At 38.1% G+C, this 21,602-nt stretch overlaps 4 protein-coding genes and 2 pseudogenes across 5 annotated transcripts; 4 read left to right on the top strand and 2 right to left on the bottom strand.

Annotated features, from left to right (window-relative positions):
* Positions 1 to 2,550: 2,550 nt before the first annotated feature.
* LOC113666354 (octopamine receptor beta-2R-like) lies at positions 2,551 to 4,383 on the top strand. Its single transcript, XM_089191701.1, has 2 exons — positions 2,551 to 2,670; positions 3,144 to 4,383. The coding sequence occupies exon 2, from the start codon at positions 3,227 to 3,229 to the stop codon at positions 4,247 to 4,249; it is 1,023 nt and encodes a 340-aa protein (XP_089047827.1). The 5' UTR covers positions 2,551 to 2,670; positions 3,144 to 3,226; the 3' UTR covers positions 4,250 to 4,383.
* A 2,880-nt stretch (positions 4,384 to 7,263) lies between these two features.
* On the top strand, positions 7,264 to 10,311 carry LOC149035657 (histamine H2 receptor-like). Its single transcript, XM_089191700.1, has 3 exons — positions 7,264 to 7,444; positions 8,680 to 8,755; positions 8,993 to 10,311. The coding sequence occupies exon 3, from the start codon at positions 9,231 to 9,233 to the stop codon at positions 10,155 to 10,157; it is 927 nt and encodes a 308-aa protein (XP_089047826.1). The 5' UTR covers positions 7,264 to 7,444; positions 8,680 to 8,755; positions 8,993 to 9,230; the 3' UTR covers positions 10,158 to 10,311.
* An 856-nt stretch (positions 10,312 to 11,167) lies between these two features.
* LOC149035655 (trace amine-associated receptor 9-like) lies at positions 11,168 to 18,960 on the top strand (annotated as a pseudogene). Its single transcript, XR_016182336.1, has 2 exons — positions 11,168 to 11,472; positions 17,740 to 18,960. The product of XR_016182336.1 is annotated as a trace amine-associated receptor 9-like (transcript).
* On the bottom strand, positions 11,693 to 12,930 carry LOC149035656 (beta-1 adrenergic receptor-like; annotated as a pseudogene).
* On the top strand, positions 12,934 to 16,054 carry LOC113666349 (beta-1 adrenergic receptor-like). Its single transcript, XM_089191719.1, has one exon. It carries the CDS (start codon positions 14,917 to 14,919, stop codon positions 15,931 to 15,933), a length of 1,017 nt encoding a protein of 338 aa, XP_089047845.1. The 5' UTR covers positions 12,934 to 14,916; the 3' UTR covers positions 15,934 to 16,054.
* A 612-nt stretch (positions 18,961 to 19,572) lies between the features above and the next one.
* Positions 19,573 to 21,527, bottom strand: LOC149035654 (uncharacterized). Its single transcript, XM_089191318.1, has 3 exons — positions 21,468 to 21,527; positions 21,164 to 21,386; positions 19,573 to 20,886 (listed from the first exon to the last, which is right to left on the bottom strand). The coding sequence occupies exons 1-3, from the start codon at positions 21,525 to 21,527 to the stop codon at positions 20,447 to 20,449; spliced, it is 723 nt and encodes a 240-aa protein (XP_089047444.1). The 3' UTR covers positions 19,573 to 20,446.
* Between the last annotated feature and the right edge of the window lie 75 nt (positions 21,528 to 21,602).

The following is a 21,602-nucleotide window of genomic DNA, read 5'->3' as shown; positions in this document are numbered from 1 at the left end:
CTATATAACAATGCTTTATTGGTTGCCTCTGGGTAATTCGTTTTGAAAGTCCTTAAGTTCTAAGATCTGTTTAGGCGGTTATTCAGTTGCCTTATCTCCAGCCATGTTTTAGGAGATGTTTGCAAAAAGAACGCAGAACAGGTTTTACCTTTCTCTAGAAATATTTTCAGGTGATTTCTTGTTTGTTATTGAAAACGCCCACAGATATAAGGTTATTCAGCATCGACTCAATGATCCTGGCTGGGATGATCAGGTCGGTTCAAACGCTTAATCAAAAGATTTTTCAGATTAATTTGCAAAATTCACTCGTTATTCCTAAGAAACCTCTAAAAAAAATTGTAAACAGAAGTCGGTTTCTCGGGAATCAGTTAAAAAAGAAATTCATATCTTCTTTTCAGATTAATCCCGAAACACAAAGCATCTATTGCTGATACATGTACCAGCTACTTCAACCGGAAAAAAGGACCGAGCAGTTTTACGTTTACCTTTCAATCATTGTGGTTTTCTTAAATCTATTTTATATACTCATTAAACAATGTTCGTGTTTTCAATAATACCAGTGATTTGTCAGTGTACCAAAACCCTACTCTTTTTCCTGAATGGTTGTCAGCAGATATTTTTATCTATTCTAATGTGCATGACAGCATAGATTTACAGCAAGATAACAGTTTATTTCTACTTTGCGCTCAGGGAAGCATTTCGTGGTTATGAAAGTTCTTCTCTATTCAACTTAAGTAGGTGAAAAACGCCAGATAAATAATTTGCAAAGTTCTTTGATGTTCTTAAAGTAACAAACTTCGTATCCCCCCTCTTCCTCTAACTATTCCGAGTTTGAATTAACAGAGGGTCTGGTGTCGTTGTTTCTTTTAGAGCAAATCAGATTGTCGTCAGTTCTCCAGGAGGCTCAATCAACGTTCCTTGTTGATTAAAACTGCTCGTCTTAATTGAAGAGGTCCTTGAAGAGTGACTACATGAATAAATTTTTTAAATTCTAATTTACGAGTAGGCCATCCCAGAAGTTTCTCTATCAACCGACTGTTTTCAGTTCAACAACATTCTCCTAAGCAACGGCCACTGATTGCCATGGATTTGACGAACTTGAAACAAAATTGGCAAAGGGTAGATAAGGCAATTTGATTACTTTTTTTAAATGTCTAAGCAAAGACACAGCGAGGAAATACTTCTTAATCTCTTTCACATTTGCAAAAGAATGAAGACTGCTCGGGCTGTAACTTGGCAACTTCTAGCCTTGTACCCTGTCGGAATATGATCAGTTAACCCTTTAACTTATAAGATTTCATCAGTAATTCTCCTTTATGTCTGCCATATAATTAATGTGATGTTAATATGGAGAATTCGGAATTTGATCAACCAATAATCCCTAATTGATATTTTTCTTTATTCTAATTACTTGTCTGCTTGATATTGTACTGATAGTGTAAGGAAAATTCAGTCTAGTTCACTAGTGAGACTTAAATGGTTAAAGACACATAAGGACATAAACATGCAACAACATTTTGTCGAGATCTACTGTTGTTCACGAGGTGTAACGTATTCCTAAGGTAGTTTTGATCATAGGAGAGCCTAAAGGAATTGGGATCTTTAAGCTGGAAGGACCCCTGAGAGATAATTCTACTGAACTTTACCAGCACTATGATACGTTTATCTTTAAACGAGCCATTAATAAATCAAGTGTACTTTAATAATTCATTAATTATTGGTAATTGTGTTATTTCTTATTTCTCTTTTCTTACATATCATTTATTTATCGTTCATATGTCTATCTATTTTTCCAGTTTTACTGTTACTAATCACATTAAACGTTAAAAATTCATTTATTTAGACATTGATAACGATTTTGAAACATTTTTTAGAAAGGTGTTGTTCCTGTTATCTTTATCACAGTTTTGAGGAATTTTAAAAGTTCAGACTCAGATTATCGAGTCGTCTTCGTTAATGTAAAGCATATCTGCACGAATGCAATATCATGATTCATACAAAAAAATTTTAGTTTCAGAGACATCTGGTTAGTGAGAGGAGGGGACAAGAAATTTTCAAGCGTTCCCAAGCTTACGTTCTTTTCCGAATAATCTTATGAAAAGATTGCAACAGAAGTCGGCTTCTACAGAATCGTAACAAATATTTTGTGGTTTTAACGACAGAGAGAACGAGCACGACGCGAGAGAAAACTAGGGTGAGTGACAGGCATAAGGAAAGAAAAACGATGGAACCTCTACAATTGAATTGTCTTTCCCCTCTCGTCATGTGCCAGCCACACTTGCTAGGAAAAACCAGTTCATACAGATGGTAGAAGAGTGAGAACGAGAGAAATTAGCCAGAAAACGAGTCAATTATAATTTCTTGATGACCACATTGACACAATATGACATATTCAAATGACGAATTATAAATTATTAATATAAATTATAGGAGTCATTTTTTATTTTGAAAAACATGTGTTTTCAGTTGTCACAATTGGCTTCAAACTTAGAGTTTCGTCGTCGCCTTATCATTTCCTTCGCTCGGAATCGAGTCCTAAGCATACGGTATCTTTTGTGATTATTGTTAAACTGCATGTAACCATTAACCAAGAGCCGTTAATTGTATGAGAAATCCAGAATTTAGAGGTTTCTGATGGACTTCCTGTCAAAAAAGCAGCCGGATCTCAAGGTAAACTTTGTTTTCAATTATTGTTAAGCTTTTTTATTTATGCGAAACACTAGAGATTTTAAGAGTGAGTTTCTTTTTCATTGTCGATGAGAGGCAATGAAATATTAAGATGTTATCTTAAACATTTTTTATCTCACAAAGGGCAAAAAGAGATAGAAATGAAAGAATCAATCAAAAATCATTTTCTGGAGGAAGGAGTACTTCTTTATCTTTTCTATTGTAAATATGCTCAATACTGAAGACCGATTAAGTTTTTGTTTTAGTTTACTGGTCAGTTCGTTTTGATCTCTGAAAGGGAGATAAACGCCCTTAAGATGTAACAAGATAACTTGTTAAGGTGTTAATAAGAATTTTGAAACACTTTCCACAGAGGTGTCACTTTATCCATCTCTTTTACCATAAGACGTGCCTGTCAATACAAAGCATGTCTGCCTATAAGAAATATGATGATTAATGCAAAAACATTATTTAAGTTTCAGTAACACCTGTTTGGTCAGTAGCTTGGACAAGAAAATTTCAAGGATTTCCCAAGCCTTTTTCCTTTCTTCTCCCAGCAATGAATATTTGCCATTCTCACGAACTTCTCAGCAGCGCAGCATCCATCTTTCTATCAGTGTGGCTCTTTCTATCTAGTTTTGCAGCTGTAACCGGAAACGCAGTTATGTTGTGGTTGTTCTACAAACACGCATCTCTACGAACAATTTCCAACCGCTTTTTAGCCTCTTTATCAATAGCAGACCTATTAGTTGGGCTTGTTGTAGGCCCTGCGTGGATCGTTATTGGATTTTGGATTCAGCCTCCAGTTCTCTCAAGTTTGTTCCACTTTGCATACATATTGTGGCTTCACACGACCGCCGCCACCACTTTCAACACTTGTTGTGTTTCTGTAGACCGGTTTATTGCGATTCGGTTTCCTTTCCGTTACCAGGTCAGTGTAACAAAGAAAAGATGTTACACAGTGATTTTTTTGGTGTGGCTGTTTTCTTTAATTCTTCCTTTCTCGGTGTTTCTGGTAGATTATGAGCCCATGATAAATTATTTTGTGTCGATGATTTTTCTTGCGTTTATAATATCTGTTATTCCATTACTTGTAGTTTCATTTTCCTACGTTTGTATTTTCAAATCCGCAAAAAAACAATTTAAGAGAATATTAGCAGGAGAAAATCCTACAATAAACAGCGACAGTTTTAGACTTCGTACTAAACAAAACCTTAAAGCTATCAAAACAATCGGTTTTGTTTTGGGTGCTTGCATTATCACATGGATGCCCAACTTAGTTCTGCTGCTTGTTGAATGTAAATATGCCTTAGAAAATAACTGGGCTAGAATTTGTTCGTTGAACCTTGTTGTGTGGCCGTGGGTTGGGACAGTCGCTTTTACCTCATCAGCAATCAATCCATTCATATATTACCTTCGAAATCAAGAGTTTCGCGAAGCCTTTCGACGTACCTTCAGTTGGTTTCCTTGTGAACGCACTGGAGAAAGCACTCCACAAACCGGGTTGAAACCAAGTCGACGCCAGATTTTACGAAATGTTGTGAGACCTGGAGATGCAGCGAATAAAGAGACAGAGCTCTAAGGAAAACTCAATCGAAACAAGACTTTTTCTTCCATGGATAGATGAGATGAGGCTGAAACGGACCAAAACTTTCATCAGTCCATTTTCCTGTAATTTTCGGCTAAAAATCTAATTAAAAAACATCTTCAGAAGAATGCCCAGACATTGCTTTTCACTAGCATTTCTTATTCTGTTTTGAGAATCCTTTAAGTTCAAGACGTTCTTTGATGTTTACACACATTTATGCTTAGAGATTCGCGGACCAGTAACAACTGTTTCCATCTGCCTTCGTTCGTGCTCAATTCCCTCAATTTTATTGCTTCTCTCGGTTTTTTTGTCGTGATCCCTCACACATATCCCTGACACCTTATTCCATCGGGATGAATGCAACGACGTAGGTGAACCCACGTATGATCTTTTTTCATGTGGTATCCATCAGGGATCAAACGAATTGATTGTGCGAGACGGAGCTTTTCTAGAAAGGAAAACTTTCTTGTAAGCAATGGCGATATCTTATGTGGAGCCAACTTCTGGCGGATTTTTGTGAAAAGAAGATCTTCAAGAATTTGATTGAATTGTGGCGGACCAGAGTTCCCTCCGATCTTTTTGGCCACTCTTTTTATAACATTTTAGAACGGTTATATGTCTTTAGCAATCAAAGGAACTGCGAAATATGACTACAAAAGAATACTTTATTGGTCTGCAGTTCTAAGCAAATTGACAAGAAGAAAGATAGGATAAAATATCAAATTTCCTTTCTTAGGGAAAAATACAATACTGACCTTGCCCTTTGTGAGATATTGAGAAATATGCTATCCTAACTCAGTATCAGTTCAGTGATCCCTACCCAGGAGATCCTTTGGGGTTTAAAAAGTTGATTCATCTGTGTTTCCAAATAAGTCAGTAGAATTTGCTATTTTTCTCCCAGTAATCTTAAAGTGAATTTGTAACAGAATTTGGCTTCTAGGGAATCAGTGTAAGCTGAACCACTTAGCTTAACACGGATCACTCTTTTAGCGAAAAGCATCAAACGTTGATGGTAATATTGCTCGAACCATAAAAAGGATTTAGCAGTTTTAACGAAAGAAAGAACAAGCACCAAACGAGAGAAGCCAGCCTGTTTGACTGGCTTGAATAAGGAAAAACGATGGAACCTTCGTACCTGAACTGTCGTTCCCCCTTCCCTCTCCATCACGTACAAACCACTCTTGCTAGGAGGTAGTGGTTCATACAGACAGCAGAAGAGTGGGAACGAGTGAAAGTAGCCGGAAATTCAATTTGGTGACCCAATTCACAAATTATGACATATTCAAATAACGAACTTCCTAGAGATTTTTTTTTTAACTTGAACAAACATCCTGTTTTCAACTGTCACACTCGGCTCTTTCTCTTTGTTATTGGTTGATCATAGGTGCCTGTTTCACAAAGGCAAGGAAAATATTACTTTTGCAGTGCTGTCGATTTCTTTAGCATCAACAACATTTGCTATTCCGTTACTTGTACTCTCATATTCATACGTTCATTTTTTTAATCAGCAAAAAATCATTTTCACAGAATATCAGCGGGAAAAATACAGGAAAGTACAACGAGAATTATAGAGGAAGAACTATAAAAAAAATTCAAAGCTATCAAAATTATCGGTTTTGGTTTGGGCGCTTGTATTATTATATATGGATGCCCGATTTAATTCTGCTGTGTGTTAACTGTTACTATGTCATAACAAATGACTCGGGTGAAATTCATTCATCGGCCTTTGTTGCATAGTTTTGGGTTGAGGCAATCGCATTCACTTCTTCAGCAATCAATCCATTTAAATATTACTTTCGAAACCAAGACTATCGCCAAGCCTTTTGCCGTACCTTTCGCTGGTTGCCTTATGAACTCACGGGGGAAAGCTCACAACAAATCGGGCTGAAACCAAGACGACACCTGATGATACGAAAGGTGTGAGATCTAGATATATAGCAGTTAAAGAGACAGAGCTCTATGGACGTCTCAATCGAAACAAGAATTTACCTCCCATGATGTTCAAGCGGACCGAAACACTAATTGGGCCATTTTTTTTTTTTTTTTTTTTTTATTTATAGTATATGGAATCTTGTTAAAAACCATCTTTGCATGAATGCTTAACTTTCCTTAATATATCTTAGGTCCTCGTATTTCATAAATTTCACGAGATTCTCGGGCCAAAAGTAAAAACAAATAACTTGTATGCCCGGGACAATTGAGGTAACCATACAATACAACTGCATGCCACCATTGGTTCTCAATTAACTAAGTTTCATTGTTTTCTTGATTTATTTCATGATCGCCTTAAGAAACCCGAGAAAGTTTGAATGAACATCATTATAGGTGCGGTCTCAGGGAACCACAAAATGTGACATTGGTAAACTCCAGGAGATAGAGCCTTTAAAGAAAAAACTTGTAGTAAGGAATGTTAAAATGCCTGATATGGAGCCAACCTCTGGTAAATGTTTATAAAAAGAATATAAGACAAGTTTTACCCCCTAACCTTTCTCTAGAAATTCATTCGAATAATTTCCCGTTTGTAATTGATAACACCCGTAGATATTAGATTATTTAGTACCTATTTTTAGATTCTAGCTGAGATGATCTTATTGAGTCAAATGCGAATTCAGAAATATTTTCACAGGAGGTTATGGAATTCACTTGCCAACATCCAAGAAAACTTATCAAAAATGTCAACAGTAGTCGGATTCTCGGCAATCAGCTTAACCGATGCTCTCAAACTTGATTTCAAATTATTCATATATCTCGTGATATCTAATACCAATCCCAGGTACTTGATCCGGATATCTCACTCATTTTCTGATTATGCATTACATTAGACTTTTCATTAGAGGCCGTACTAACGACACTCCCTCCCGGTCACAAAGTTAAACTGCGACATGTGTCCTTAGTAGTTCGCTTTCATTTCGAAAGTCAATCGGGATTGCATTGGTTTTGCTTTACTTCGCTCCGTGATTTGTCCAGAAAACTTTCTCTTCAACTCGGCCAATCAGAAAAAGACTGCCCCAATCCATGGCCATACAAAAATATTCAAATTTCAACTTCGGATATTGTATTTTTAGTGTTCTGATTAGTTCAGTCAGTTCCGGTTATCAGCCCCTACAACGGGTTACGTTATCTTTGAAAACATCCACAACGCTTGAGAGGAACTTAAAGTTTTATCAATTGAACGGAATACTTGTCTCAGTAAGTTTTTAATTAGTTGTCACCCACTCAGAGCGAGAAATTGATGTTCAGGATACTTTTGAAAACGAAAGCTTTCCTCGATCATTTGCTGTTCTCGGTTCCATCAAACAAAATATTTAAACAAATTGTGCATAACTTCTTCGCTTGTCGATAAACTGGAACTCAAACGCACTCGAGTGCTCCCGCCAGTATTGTGCCTTGTACCTTTGGCTGTTTCTTGGATTATAATTTACTGTATCTCGTGTATAAGATATTCTGGTAAGGCGTTGTAAATTGCATAGCGTTGAATTTTCATTCAGTTTCGGTTGTAAAGCGATACACAGGTCATGAGACTCAAATTTTACCGTTTTTGTGGTCGGAAGTAACATTAGCTTCCAATAAATTAAATTGAAAAAAAATTGGATTTAAAATGAATTTCGTAAGCTCCTACAGCAATAACGAAAAGCGCAGAGTTCAATAAAACAATTATTTTGTTCGCGTTGGTTGATTTTTTTAAGGGAACTTTGGTAAAGCCTTAATTCAAAGTTGCTTTAACCTTTTTGATCAATTTCTTATATTGGGAGCTGAGGACAGCCCCATCTGAGAGAGGTGAATATGTTATAAGACAAAAATGGTATCAAAAAGATAATTTTATGTACGATTGACTCGTACGCTTTCCTATCGTGAATTCTGTGTTAAGCAGCTGTTCAGTCACTGTTATTATTAGCTTCATTTAAGTAAACTATGTTTAATTTTTTATGTTCAATTCTTTCAGGATGATTGTAGGTGTAAACAACTTCTACTTTCTATCCTCTATGATAAATTTGTAATTAAAAAAAGTGTTCTTGACTAGAAATATGTGAGAAATCGAGAAGAGAGTCGTGCCGAGAAAAGAGCAAGTAACTCAAAAGAGTTTATTTCTTAGAATTTAACGCGCGTTGTCAATCTGATTCGTTACTGAGTTCGGAATTATTTACCCAGAAAAGAGTAGGATTGGCAGCCTAGCTCGTGGCACCTTTAAAAGCACTGTGAACATGTTCTGTTACGTTTAGTGCTAGTTGTCCAAGCTGTAAGTTTATCAAAAAGAAAATGGAGAATAAAGAAAAATCCTAGCATAGTGTTAAAGAAAAATCAACTTTTCTCGTAACAGTTAGCCGAAAAACGGACATTGATAAATATACTGATGACATATTTAGATAAAGAACTATTTGGAAGTCATATTTCATTTTAAACACAGATTTGTTTTCAATTGTCAGACTACGACCCAGAATTAGAGCTTCACTGTCATTTTCTTCACTAAATTTCGTTCACTTGGAATCAAGTCCTTGGCGGGTAAGTCATGAATATGGTCACTATCACCATAAGCTTTAAACTGCTTTAACCAGGGGCCGTTTATAATTTGAGTATCCACAGCTGCATCTCAGAGCAAACTTAGTTGTCAAGTATTAGTAATTTTCAAGCTTTTGAATTCATGAAAAGTCAAATGTGATTGAGTTTCTCTTTTATCGTTGATGAAAGACAAAGGAAGATTAACTGATGTATAAATACGAATTTTGTTATATTTTTCAGAGATGTGTTGTGGTATCTATCTCTTTCACCGTTTTGTGGAACTTCAAATTTTCAGACTTCAATCAATTCGACGTGCCTGTCAAAAGAAATTATATCTGTATAAATAGAATGATATGATTTACGCAAAAACATTTTAGTTTCAGAAACATTTGTTTGGTTTGTAGAGAGAACAAGAAAAATTTAAAACTTTCCCTAAGCTTAATTTCTATCCTCTGCTGTAGCTGTACACCATCTTACCATGGATGATGGCCAACCGGAAGAACATCTGAGCAGTGCAGCGTCCATCGTTCTATCACTGTGGCTCTCCTTGTATAGTATTCCGGCTGTTACTGGAAATGCAGTTGTGTTGTGGTTGTTCTATAAAAACGATTCTTTACGGACAGTTTCCAACCGATTTTTAGCCTCGTTGTCGGTATCAGACTTTTTAGTTGGGCTTGTGATAGACCCTGTGTGGATAGCCATCAGATTTTTTATTGAGGCCTCGTCTCCTAGTGTTTTGCACGAATTAACATTAATGTTGTGGATTCACACAACCGCCGCCCCCACTTTTAACGTTTGTTGTGTTTCTGTCGACCGATTCATTGCCATTCGGTTTCCTTTCCGTTATCAGGACATGGTAAACAAGAAAAGATGTTACACAGTGGTAATTTTGGTGTGGTTATTGTCATTATGTCTTCCTTTCTCGAAGTTGTCGGTGACAAACGCGGGAGACATAAATAGAGCAATATTTTGGTTTTCTTTAACATTTATAACATTTGTTTTTCCATTGGTGATAGTTTCATTATCATACATCTGTATTTTAAAAGCAGCAAAAGAACAATTTAAAAGGATATGTGGAGATGAAAATTCTCGAAATTACAACGAAAATATCAAAGTTCGTACTTTACAAAATTTCAAAGCTATAAAAACAGTCGGCTTTGTTTTGGGTCCTTGCATCATCACATGGATGCCAAGTTTAGTTCTGATGGTATTTGATATTAATTATGCCATAGAAAATAACAAGGACAAAATGCGTTCATTGCTGTTTGTTGTATGGCCTTGGGTTGATGCAGTTGCATTTGCTTCATCAGCAATCAATCCATTTATTTATTACTTTCGAAATCAAGACTTTCGCCAAGCCTTTCGCCGTACCTTTCGTTGGTTGCCTTGTGGATTCACGGAGTAAAGCGTAAAACAATCCGGACTTAGGCCAGGTCTACACCGATTGGTACGAAATGGCGTGAGATCTGGAGATATAGCGGTTAAAGGGACAGAGCTCTAAGGACATCTCAATCAACAAGACTTTGCCTCCCACTGACAGACGATATTAAAATTAAAGGGACCGAAACTTTTTTGTTTGTTTTCTTTCTGTTCTGTGATAAAATACATAATTTGTTGGTCTACGGTTTTGAATACATTAGAAGGGGAAGGATTGAGGAAAAATTATTTCTCTAGAAAATACTTTAAGGGTAATTTCCCTTTTGTAAGGTATAAAAATATACAGGATACCATTCTTCTGCATTTATTCAGTGATCTAAGTTGAAGAGATCATATTAATTCAAAGTCTTATTCAAAGGTATCACCTAAAAAATCTCTAGTTATTTGCAAGTCATTTTAGGGAAGAATGTCAACAGAGGTGGGTTTCTCGGAAATCCTTAAGCTATTTAAGGATTATTCCTTTCACTCAAAAGCATCTAACATTGATACTAGTTGCTCGACACGTAAGAATGATTAAGCAAAGCACATCTAGCTTTCAATCCTTGAGGTTCACAAATCTGGTTTAGCAGCTGTAACTGGAAATGCAGCTGTGTTTGTTCTACTATAGCGAGTCGCACATATCTGTCCCCATATTAAGCCTTTCGTTCCCAAGATCTCATTTGTAATTCTCCTAACTGCCTGCCATATACTTCTTATGATGTTAATTTGAATCACGTGACTTGTGTATCGCTTTACAACTGAAGCTGAATGAAAAATTCAATGCTATGCAATTTACTCAGCCTTACCAGAATTTGGTATTGGATCAACTAATAATCTCCTAACTGATATTTTTCTTTATTCTCATCACTTGCCTGCTTGACATTGTGTTGATATTGTATGGTGAAATTCTGTCTTGGTCACTCGTGGGAGTTAAAGGGTTAACACCGTTGACAGAAGCAGACATTTATAATGACTCCGGTAAAGATGGTAGATGGAAAAACTTCAATTTGAATCTGGAGAGGAGAAATAAACGGGGATGGGAGAGGGGAGGGGATTTTTATCGTGATGATAATGATATTGACAATGAGGATGATAATTACTGAATCAAAACGTAAGACGTTGATGGAGATGAAGTTCTGACAACAGAGAGACAATGGGAACTACACGGGAGTAAGGATCCTGCTTGACTGGCGGAAATAAAGAAAACGACCGAATCTTCGCACTTAAATTGTCCCTTCCCTTTCCGTTACCATTATGTAACAGCTACCGTGGATAGGAACAAGCGATCCATCAAGACAACTGGTGTAAGTCTAATCTTCATTTTCATCATTATACCTTCATTATTCCTCTCGTTGAGGAAGTAGTGCGATGCTGGGGTGGTTGTGGGGATAATCTTGAACTTAAAGTATGGGGGTAGCCCCAATACGTTGTACGGGTTTATGAGCGGTTATAAAGAAAAACTACTCGAGAAATGATCAGCAAAAACACCACCAAAGCGGTGATACGATGAAACTAACACAAAAAGAGATCCTAAAAAATTTATTTCCCTAAATAAACAATGCCACTCGTACATGCGATCATAGTTAGCGTCAATTGCTTGCGAACTTAAAATTTAAAAGTGTAGTCTAACCACACCCGTCATCCTGTTAATATTTTGCACGGTAGGCGATCAGCTTTTTCGGGTTACCCTTCGAATACTGCGATGCAAAGCCTGGCGAAATTCGCCATTATGGAAAAAATAAACCCACGGGTTGATAGCTGACGATGAAAGCGCGACTGCCTCAATCCATGGCCATGCAGCATCATACAACTTTTCATCGGTGCACGGATCACTCGCAGAAAACTCGTGCACAATGGATAGGACAAAGCAAGGCATCCAAGAAACGACAAAGACACCCAACACAAAACCGATGGTTTTGATAGCTTTATAATTCTGTATTATACGGCTTGGAAAACTACTTGGTCTCTCGTCCGCACGATGCTTATTTCCCCCCGTCATTCTTCGGGCTTGATCGCTTGCGGCCTTGAAAATCCAAAAGTAGCATACCGCATGACAGTTGTGGGGATGCAAAATGTGACAAGCGATACGAATAACCACAAGTTTTCAACATTTACAAAAATGACCGGACAAGGAAGAAGCAATGATATAAACCACACTACGGCAATGAGGCTATGACATGTCTTCTTGGTTAAAATGTCCTGATAACGGAAAGGAAATCGAATGGCTATGAAGCGATCCACGGAAACACAGCATAGGTTAAGCGTTGTAGCAGCAGTAGTGAGAATCCGCAACATTTCCATAAACTCATTCAAGGCGGCTTGGGTCACATTTGACGGCTGGATCAGACATCCAAAGGTGATCCAGATAGGTTCTATAACAATTCCAACTAAAAAGTCAGCTACAGACAACGAGGCTAAGAATCGGTTGGAAACTGCACGTAACGACTCATTTCTGAAGAACAACCATAACACAACTGCGTTTCCTGTTACAGCTGCTAAACCAGACGAGAAGAACCACAGCGAAAGAACGATGGATGCCTCCTTGCTTCTTTGTTCATTCAAGCAGCCAACAGTCATGGTGATTCAATGCAAAAGGAGACTTGTAATTGAGGAGTGACTGTGGAAGGTCTGTAAAAAGCGATGGAAGAATTTTTTTCCTCAAACTTTTACAATATTCGCCCGGTCAACCGCGGTAAACACTTAAGACCCCGCTTGCGATGTGGATCAGTCCTTCGCATTAAAATTTAAAACAGACGTAAAGATTTGACTTTGATATTTTCCTTTAGTGAGTCCCTTACAAAGCGTGATTGTCGTTTATGTAATCAAAGATGCGGTGAATTTGAATAAAACAATATGGATATTGCATATCACAATGCAACGCGCAAAAAAATTTCTTTGCCAATTACTATGACTGCGTAGAGCTTGTATTTTGAAACAAAAATTGGGGAAAACGTTTGACAAATTGTTAAACTGTACGGTATATTTTTCGCTTTTATCCTGGACGATTACCGACAGTTATATTGTCTTATGCTAATGTGCACATCAAATTTACTACCGCGCGATATTTAATTTCGATGCCATGCTCTTATCTGAAGCTTTGCAGGAAGCTTTTTGTACTCATGACAGTTCTTGTCTATTCAGTTTTAGCAGGTGACAAGCTACTACCGACTACGGGTCACTTTGTCATAAGATTAATAAATATTCTAGGAGTGGCAAACTTCAGAACCTCTACATTGAGCCCGTTCCTTGTTTGGATCAGCAGTAGGAACAGCGTGTTCGCTTCTCTCAGAGAAAAATTTCACTGCTAACTTTCTATGAAGCTTGTTAAGAGTTCCGTGCTTATAACATTCTGTCAGTATAAATTGAAGTCCTTCAAGCACTCACAGCACGAGTTGAGGACCACCTACGTCGTTCAAATTTAACATTTACGTCCCACCTTAAAGTTCTCCAAGGCAAAGGTCTATTTACAGTGCTCGTAACTATCTCGATCCGGTCACTTGGTGCATGAAAACTGGCCAATAATGCATTAGAACAACTTATTTAAAACACATTTTTATTTGCAACTCTTTATACAGAAAAGTAAGAATTCCTTATTAATCTCATATCGTCGCCATGTTTTGTCTTCTGTCTGCATTTGAACAGTAAATCAAACATAAGGATATTAGCATATGAAAGCACTTTGTCACTTTTATATTACCAGGGTAAACCAGACCCAAGGAAGTTTTGATTACAAGAGACTTAATGGAAATATGACTGATCTTTCTGGTTAAGGGACTCCGGAATGAAAATTGTAATGTACCTTGCCCGATCACTTTATATATTTATATCATTTATTGATTGATTTCAAAAATTAATTCTGCCGTTTACCAAATTTAATTTATTTGTCTAGTTATTTTTTTTAATCATTTTTGATCACCTTGCTGAAGACAGAGGTTTCTGGCGACATAACGTTATGTTTGCGATTGAAAAACTTTCATCAATAGAATTTTCGTAAACTTTTGCACTTGAGGTTGGCAAAGGCTGACTCTTCCCGAATGTCAATGGACGAGAAAAAGATGGTCGTGATCTTCTTCATTTTGCTCGCTAGGAGTCAAGTCCTCGCCGGGTGAGCCATGAAGATCGTCACATTTGACACTAGCGTTAAAGTACATTTACTGTCAATCAGGAGCCATTACTAGTGTTTATCTGGAATTAGGAACTTTGTCAAACAACTTTCTGTCACTGAAGCAGCTTTATGTTAGCGGAAACTTTGTTGTCAGTTATTGCCAGGCTTTTTAATTTAAGAGAAATCAAATGAGTTCCTTTTTTATCGTTGCTGAAAGGCAAGGTAAGACTGAGATATAAATAAGAATTTCGAAACGTTTTCCAGAGAGCTGTTGTCTTATCCATCTCACACCTTTTACCGTTCTCCGTTTTCAGACTTTAGATTAACGAAGGGCTGACGCTCGAAACGTCAGCTTTTTTACCCTTTACGGTGGCCAATTTACGTTTTCAACTCAGTTGTTAACACTAAATTACCTGCTATACTCTCCCACCGACGCAGCAGCACAGTTTCTCTAGAAACTTACCCCCTTTAGATAAAAACAACGTGCCTGTCAATAAGAAGCGTAACTGCTTAAAAGGAATTTGGTGATTCATGCAAAATCAGTTCAGCTTCATCAACATTTGTTTGTAGAGAGGAAAAGAAAATTTTAAGCATTTCCAAGTTCACTTTCTTTTTTTCTGCAGAAGCTGCACATCATCTCACCATGAATGATAGCCATCCAGACAAACATCTCAGCAGTGCAGCGTCCATCTGTCTATCAGTGTGGTTTTCCTCGTCAAGCTTTGTAGCTGTAACTGGAAACGCAATCGTGTTGTGGCTGTTCTTCAAAAACGAGTCTTTACGAACAATTTCCAACTGCTTTTTAGCGTCACTGTCCGTTGCAGACTTTTTGGTCGGGATTTTTGTAGACCCTGTGTGGCTCACTACCAGATGTTTGATTCGGCCATCGCTTCACACCTTGCTGGTGGAAGTTATAGTAGTATTGTGGATTCACGCAACCGCCGCCACTACTTTCAACATTTGCTGTGTTTCAATCGACCGTTTTATCGCCATTCGGTTTCCTTTCCGTTATGAAGACATTGTGACTAAGAAAAGATGTTATGCGGTCATCATTTTGGTTTGGTTTAGTTCACTGGGGCTTTCTTTTTCAACATTATTTCTAGATGGTTCAAAAAAAGCGATGTTTTTGTATCTAACATGCATCATCTATGTTGTATCATTATTAGTTGTATCTTTTTGCTATGTTAGTATTTTCAAGGCTGCCAGAAAACAGTTCAAACTCATAATCGCTCAGGAAAATCCCCGAAACTTCGACGAAAATATTAGAGTTCTTGCTGTGCACAATTTTAAAGCTATCAAAACAGTAGGTTTTGTTTTGGGTGCTTGTATATTCACGTGGATGCCCAGTTTAGTTCTAATTGTAGTTGACTGTTATTACATGCTAACCGAAGGCGTGAGTGAATTGCTTGAATTGTTTCTTGTTGCATGGCCCTGGGTTGACGCAATCGCTTTTACATCATCAGCGATTAACCCACTGATATATTTTTTCCGAAATGGCGACTTTCGTCGAGCCTGTCGTCGTGCGTTCCGACGGCTTCCCTGTCTTCATTCGAATATTTCACCTGAAATTGGTTCTACATCGGAAAGAAACCAAAATGACCCGATGACACGAAATAGTGAGACAAATGGCAACTTGGCAAGTCAAGAAAAAAGGGAATGAAGGAAATTCAAACGAAACAGTGCTCCACTTAATCCGAAGAAACCTGATCGACCTATATAAACATAACGGAACATCTACACACGTTCATGTTTTCAGAATTCTCATTTTCTGCAAATAAAAAGACTTTGGTTAAAAATCGTTTTTATCTCGTTATATCATACACTTTTTACTCGGCAAGAATTCTTTATTTTCCCCAGAAACACCTGTCATTTTGAGCTCTGGTCATATTTCAGTCTAGTAAATTATTCTGGTAAGTAGTTTCGTCCCTGACTCAGTTCTGAGTTTTAACGCGGTTTAATTTATGAAGGAAAGACCGAACCCTTTCAGGAAGTGGGCTGTTTTCAAGGGACAAAATCGTGATAAATTACATACAATTGGTAGAACTTGATTTATCTTCCGTTTTTTCGTTCTGATTGATTTAAAACCACTCAAGCTATGGATCACTGATTTTGTCATAAAATCAATAAATATCCTAGGACGGAAAACATTGGATCCTCTACCTTGAACCCGTCGCTAGTTTGACTCAGCTAAGTCGCTTCCCTCGAAGAAATTGTAAACGCCAATTTTCTATGGGGCATATAAAGTGTTTTTCAAACACTCACAGCGTGAGTTGAGGATCAGCTATATTATTCAAACTGAAATTTTTAGACCACCTCAAGCTCTACGAGGCAACTCTTTGTTTACGGTCCTTGTGAATTTCTAGGGCCCAGTTACTTGGTGCAAGAGAATTGACCCATAAACATACAATCATGATGCAACGGATAAAAAATAAAGATAATGTTCTTGCAACCTAAAAGCCATAGAGAGGAAATAATTGCTTCTTCATTTCCTTTTTCAACGCAATAAAGACTTCCTGTGAATTTGCCGACCCCGTGTTTCGTACTCAATTTGAGTATAAAAAGAAACTCATGGACATACGCACACAACAACATTTTGTTGAAATCTGCTGTAATCTTATTAGCGTAAACCAGGCCCTTGGAAGTTTTGATAACAAGGGAATTAAACAGAAGTGGAATCTTATAGCTGAAGGGACCCGGGATGAGAATTGCATATAGTCCTTTCTCCAATCGACTTATTTACTTTGGGCATTAATTATTTTATTTCAATCGTCCCTTCTATCAATTATCAATGTTAATTAATTCGTCTCGGGCAGCTGGTATGTCGGCTAACTATGTCTGCGGCTGAGGTATTGTCCGAGAAATGAATTTTTTAGCCGAGAAACGAAGCTTTGCGGAAAATTGTGAAATCTATGGACAATCTATCAGCCAGGGACATTATCAGCCGACATAACAGGAAGCCAAGAATAGGATTCAATTGTTTTGTAACCCTCTCATTAATTTTCATCACGCGCGTTGACAACAATTTTTTTGAACTTTTTTTGTACTTTCATGAGCAGCCTTTGAGATAAGCTTTTTAACGTCACTATCACTGGACTCTACCTTCTTCCATGTAAAGTAATAGAGATGAAAAAGTGAAACGTTTGAGCCGGTTATTTTCCGCTGGCTTCGTTTCCTTTCGAGGCAAATAATCGGAGGACAAATATCGACGTTAACGGTGGTTATTGCCTAATAACTGGGCGGTGATTTTGTACCACGTGACGTAAAGCAGCTAATGAAATCACTCGAAAATTAATGACTGGATTATAATCGTTTACGTATTCATTCATTTCATTATCTTTTAATCAATTCTCAGTTTGGAATAATATTCATTTCTTCTGAAGAAAGAGAAAAATTAATTAACGTTTATGAATGCATTCTCTTTCTTCCTCCTAAATTTGGTAATTTTTTCCCCTTAACGTGGACAAAGGCTGACTGTTACCCTCCTCAACACGTGCGGCAAGGGAGGACGATGGGAGTGGGAAGAGAAGAGAGGAACAGACTGCTTGTGATAGACCCTGTGTGGATCTTTATCAGATTTCTTATTCAGCCAGTAGTTCCCAGCGTTTTGTCCGACTTAACGTTGGTGTTGTGGATTCATACAACCGCCGCCACTACTTTCAACATTTGCTGTTTCTGTCAACCAGTTCGTCGCAATTCAGTTTCCATTCCGTTATCAGGAAATTGCAAGACATTTTGCATGAGAAAAGATGTTACACAGTGTTCATTTTGTTGTGGTTATTTTCATTGTGTCTTCCTTTCTCCACGCTCTCGGTAAACGTTAAGGAAAAAATTAATACAATACTATGATTTTCTTTAACATTTGTAACGTTTGCTTCTCCATTATAAGTAGTCTCACTTTCATATATATGTACTTTCAAATCAGCAAGAAAACAGTGTAGAATAATTTTGGGCGACGAAAATCCTCGAAATTGCGACGAAAATTTGAGCGTCTGCATTGTACAAAATTTTAAAGCTATCAAAACAGTTGGTTTTGTTTTAGGTGCTTGCATCATCACATGGATGCCCAGTTTAGTTCTTTTTTTTAATTGAATGCTATTATTCTCTGGCGTATAGCTGGGGCAAATTATGTACATAGATCTTTGTTGTATGGCCTTGGCTTGAGACAATTGCTTTTACTTCTTCAGCAATTAATCCATTCACATACTTCTTTAAAAATCAAGAGTTCCGCAAAGCCTTTCGTGATACCTTTCGCTGGTTGCCCTAAGGATGATTGATGCAACGAGAAAAGTACCAGGTTGGGTTGATTTCAGCTCGAAATGGTGAGCGTTCTGTAGATAAAACAGATATAGAGACAGAGCTCTTATGGGGCATATCAAAGGAAACAGGACTTACCTTCTATCGACAAATTATGTCGAAACGGACTGCAACTTTAGTTTGCACATTTTTTTCGTAATATTAGTGACTTGGAATCTGACAAGAAAGTCGTCTTTGCAAGAATACCTAACTTTGCTTTCTCTTGAGTCTATGTACTTTGTCCTCACTTTATTTGTTTTCTTTGATCTAACGGGTTTCTTTGACAGTTACCCATTGCCTTGTATGGAGCCAATTGCAAATAGATAATTGTTAAGAATGAATATAGAACAGGTTTTATTTTAAGACGCTGGTTCAAGTTATTCCCCTTTTGTAACTGAATACGCCCATGGATATCAGGTCACTTAGCATCGATTCAGTGATCCTGGCTAGGATGATCAGATCAATTAAAAATATTTCTGGAGGAACTGATTGAATTCACTTGTTATTTCCAAGATATTTTCAGTGAATATGTAAACAGAAGTCGAATTCTCGGAAATCAGCTTAAAATGGAACCCCTTACACCTATTTTCAGATTACTGCTTTGGCTTAAAGCTTATAATGTTAGTTCGGAGAATTTGGTATTGGATCAACAAAAAATCCCTTAATTGAAATTTTTCTTTATCCTCTTTGCTTATCTGCATGATATTCTCCTGATGTTGTTGGGAGAAATTCTGTCTCGGTCATACGTGGGAATTCAATGATTAACATCGTTGCCGGTACAGGTTTCCTCTGAACTTCCCGACCCCATGTTTTGTATTCAATGCTGACATAATGATTATGAGAAACGTAAGGATATAAGCATACAACCGCATTTTGTTAAAATCAGTTGTTATACTGATTTCGCAACGAGAATTATACAGAATTTTGCCGGAGCATTAAGGGCCTCTTCATATGAGCGTAATTGACCGGACTGGCCCGCTTACCGGGACGAATTTTGCCTTGAGTTCATATGAGAAAATTCAGCCCGGTTTCCGAGATGAGAAAAGGTCGAAGATCCTGGGGACGAGTTTTGGCGCGAAATTAGAAAAACAAAACAAAGATGGCGAAACGCAACCAAGTTATTACTTTTGCGCCTATTATGGCTTTGGCAACCCTTTTAGCTGTATCACTACAGTTAAAAGGGTCGCTAATGATGTGGAAAATTCATCAGGCAAGGCAAAACGACGCCATTTGGCCGCCTTGTTTTTTATGTTTAAGGCGAACGGCCAGGTTCCCGTGAGGGCGGTGCAATGTCTGCCGAACTAAACGTCTAATCCAACCCAAGGCGGAGAGTGCAATGCCTTATGGTTGGGCTCACCAATAAACAAGAGGGTCACCAGACACCAACTTCGTTGTGGAATCGAACCCCACCTCGCAAGAAAATAAACACACACGCACCAAAAATTAGACACACACTCGATAACAACAAGAAAACGATAATAATAACCCCTAGCCAGCCAAGGGGTGGCACGTAAAACAAAAACCCAAACAATAATCATAACCCCTAACCAGCCAAGGGGTGGCATGCAAACAAAAAACAAGACAATAATCATAACCCCTAGCCAGCCAAGGGGTGGCATGCAAACAAAAAACAAAACAATAATCATAACCCCTAGCCAGCCAAGGGGTGGCACGTAAAATAAAAACCCAAACAATAATCATAACCCCTAACCAGCCAAGGGGTGGCACGCAAACAAAAAACAAAACAATAATCATAACTCCTAGCCAGCCAAGGGGTGGCACGTAAAACAAAAAACAAAACAATAATAATAACCCCTAGCCAGCCAAGGGGTAGCACGCAAACAAAAAACAAAACAAGTACAGCGACGACGGAAAGCGGACTATAACACGATTGACAGATGGCTACCATTAACAGAAGCGACGACACAACGGGCGCCCCACCGACGATGGAAGTAACGGGGACAACGAGAAGATTGGAACCGCTTAAAAAGGACGGGAACGTGACATTTCAAGCGCGATTTCACCTTGGCGATAACGTCCACAGCGCCAGGCGGGACATAACGGAAACGAAAGTCGTCCCGGAATTGCCAGATGAAGAATTTACATAAGTTAAGAAGATAGACGAGGACACGGGGGGTTGCGCACAACTCATCAGAACTGAAACCAAAATGGACATGATGCAAGAGAAGGGCCGGACACATAAAGGAAAAACTAAACATTAAAGATTGCAACCAGGAAAGAACACTATAGGCTAACGGACAGTAAAAGAAAAAGTGGTCGAGAGATTCGACGGGAGCACCACAAAAACAGGGAAGGGGTACTGGCAATTTAAAGGATGCGAGGTAATTTAGTGTTAACAACTGGGTTGAAAACGTAAATTAGCCACTGTAAAGGGTAAAAAAGCTGACGTTTCGAGCGTTAGCCCTTCGTCAGAGCTCAATCGCTCACGTTTTTCGTTTTACGTTTCGATTTACGTTTTCAACCCAGTTGTTAACACTAAATTACCTGCTATACTCTCCCATCGACGCAGCACCACAGTTTCTTTAGAAAGTTACCCCTTTAAAAGAAAAATTGGTCGAGAGATTCGACGGGAGCACCACAAAAACAGGGAAGGGGTACTGGCAATCTAAAGGATGCGAGGCGCTGTGCCGTATACAACACGCCGTGGGCCAACTTCCAATTTAGCGAAAAGGTCAGAATAAAACGAATTGAAGGTGTGGCAGAGGTCCGCAGGAGAAGATACAATAGAGCCCCCGCTCTCCCGCAACGTAGGAATCCATTTAATTCTGGAATGCATTTGAGCACCAGTTGCAGCTTCACGGTTCACGTTTATCACACGTTTTGGCGCTTTCCGGGAACGCTTACAGAGACCGTCAGGAAATGGTCAAGGGAATCACTCACCTCCGCAGCGGAGGGAAAACTCGAAATGTCCGGCCCATCCGAGGAGTCCTTACACTCCATTCTGGCACCGGAACATTAACTGCTAAATTCACTAATGTTTTCACTTTTTAAAGCAGTAATGTTTTCACTATTTAA

This window comes from Pocillopora damicornis, chromosome 13 (assembly GCF_964200805.1).
Source record: "Pocillopora damicornis chromosome 13, jaPocDami1.2, whole genome shotgun sequence".
NCBI lineage: Eukaryota > Metazoa > Cnidaria > Anthozoa > Scleractinia > Pocilloporidae > Pocillopora > Pocillopora damicornis.
The sequence above is the reverse complement of the archived record's forward strand: the minus strand, read 5'-3'. Positions and strand labels throughout refer to the sequence as shown.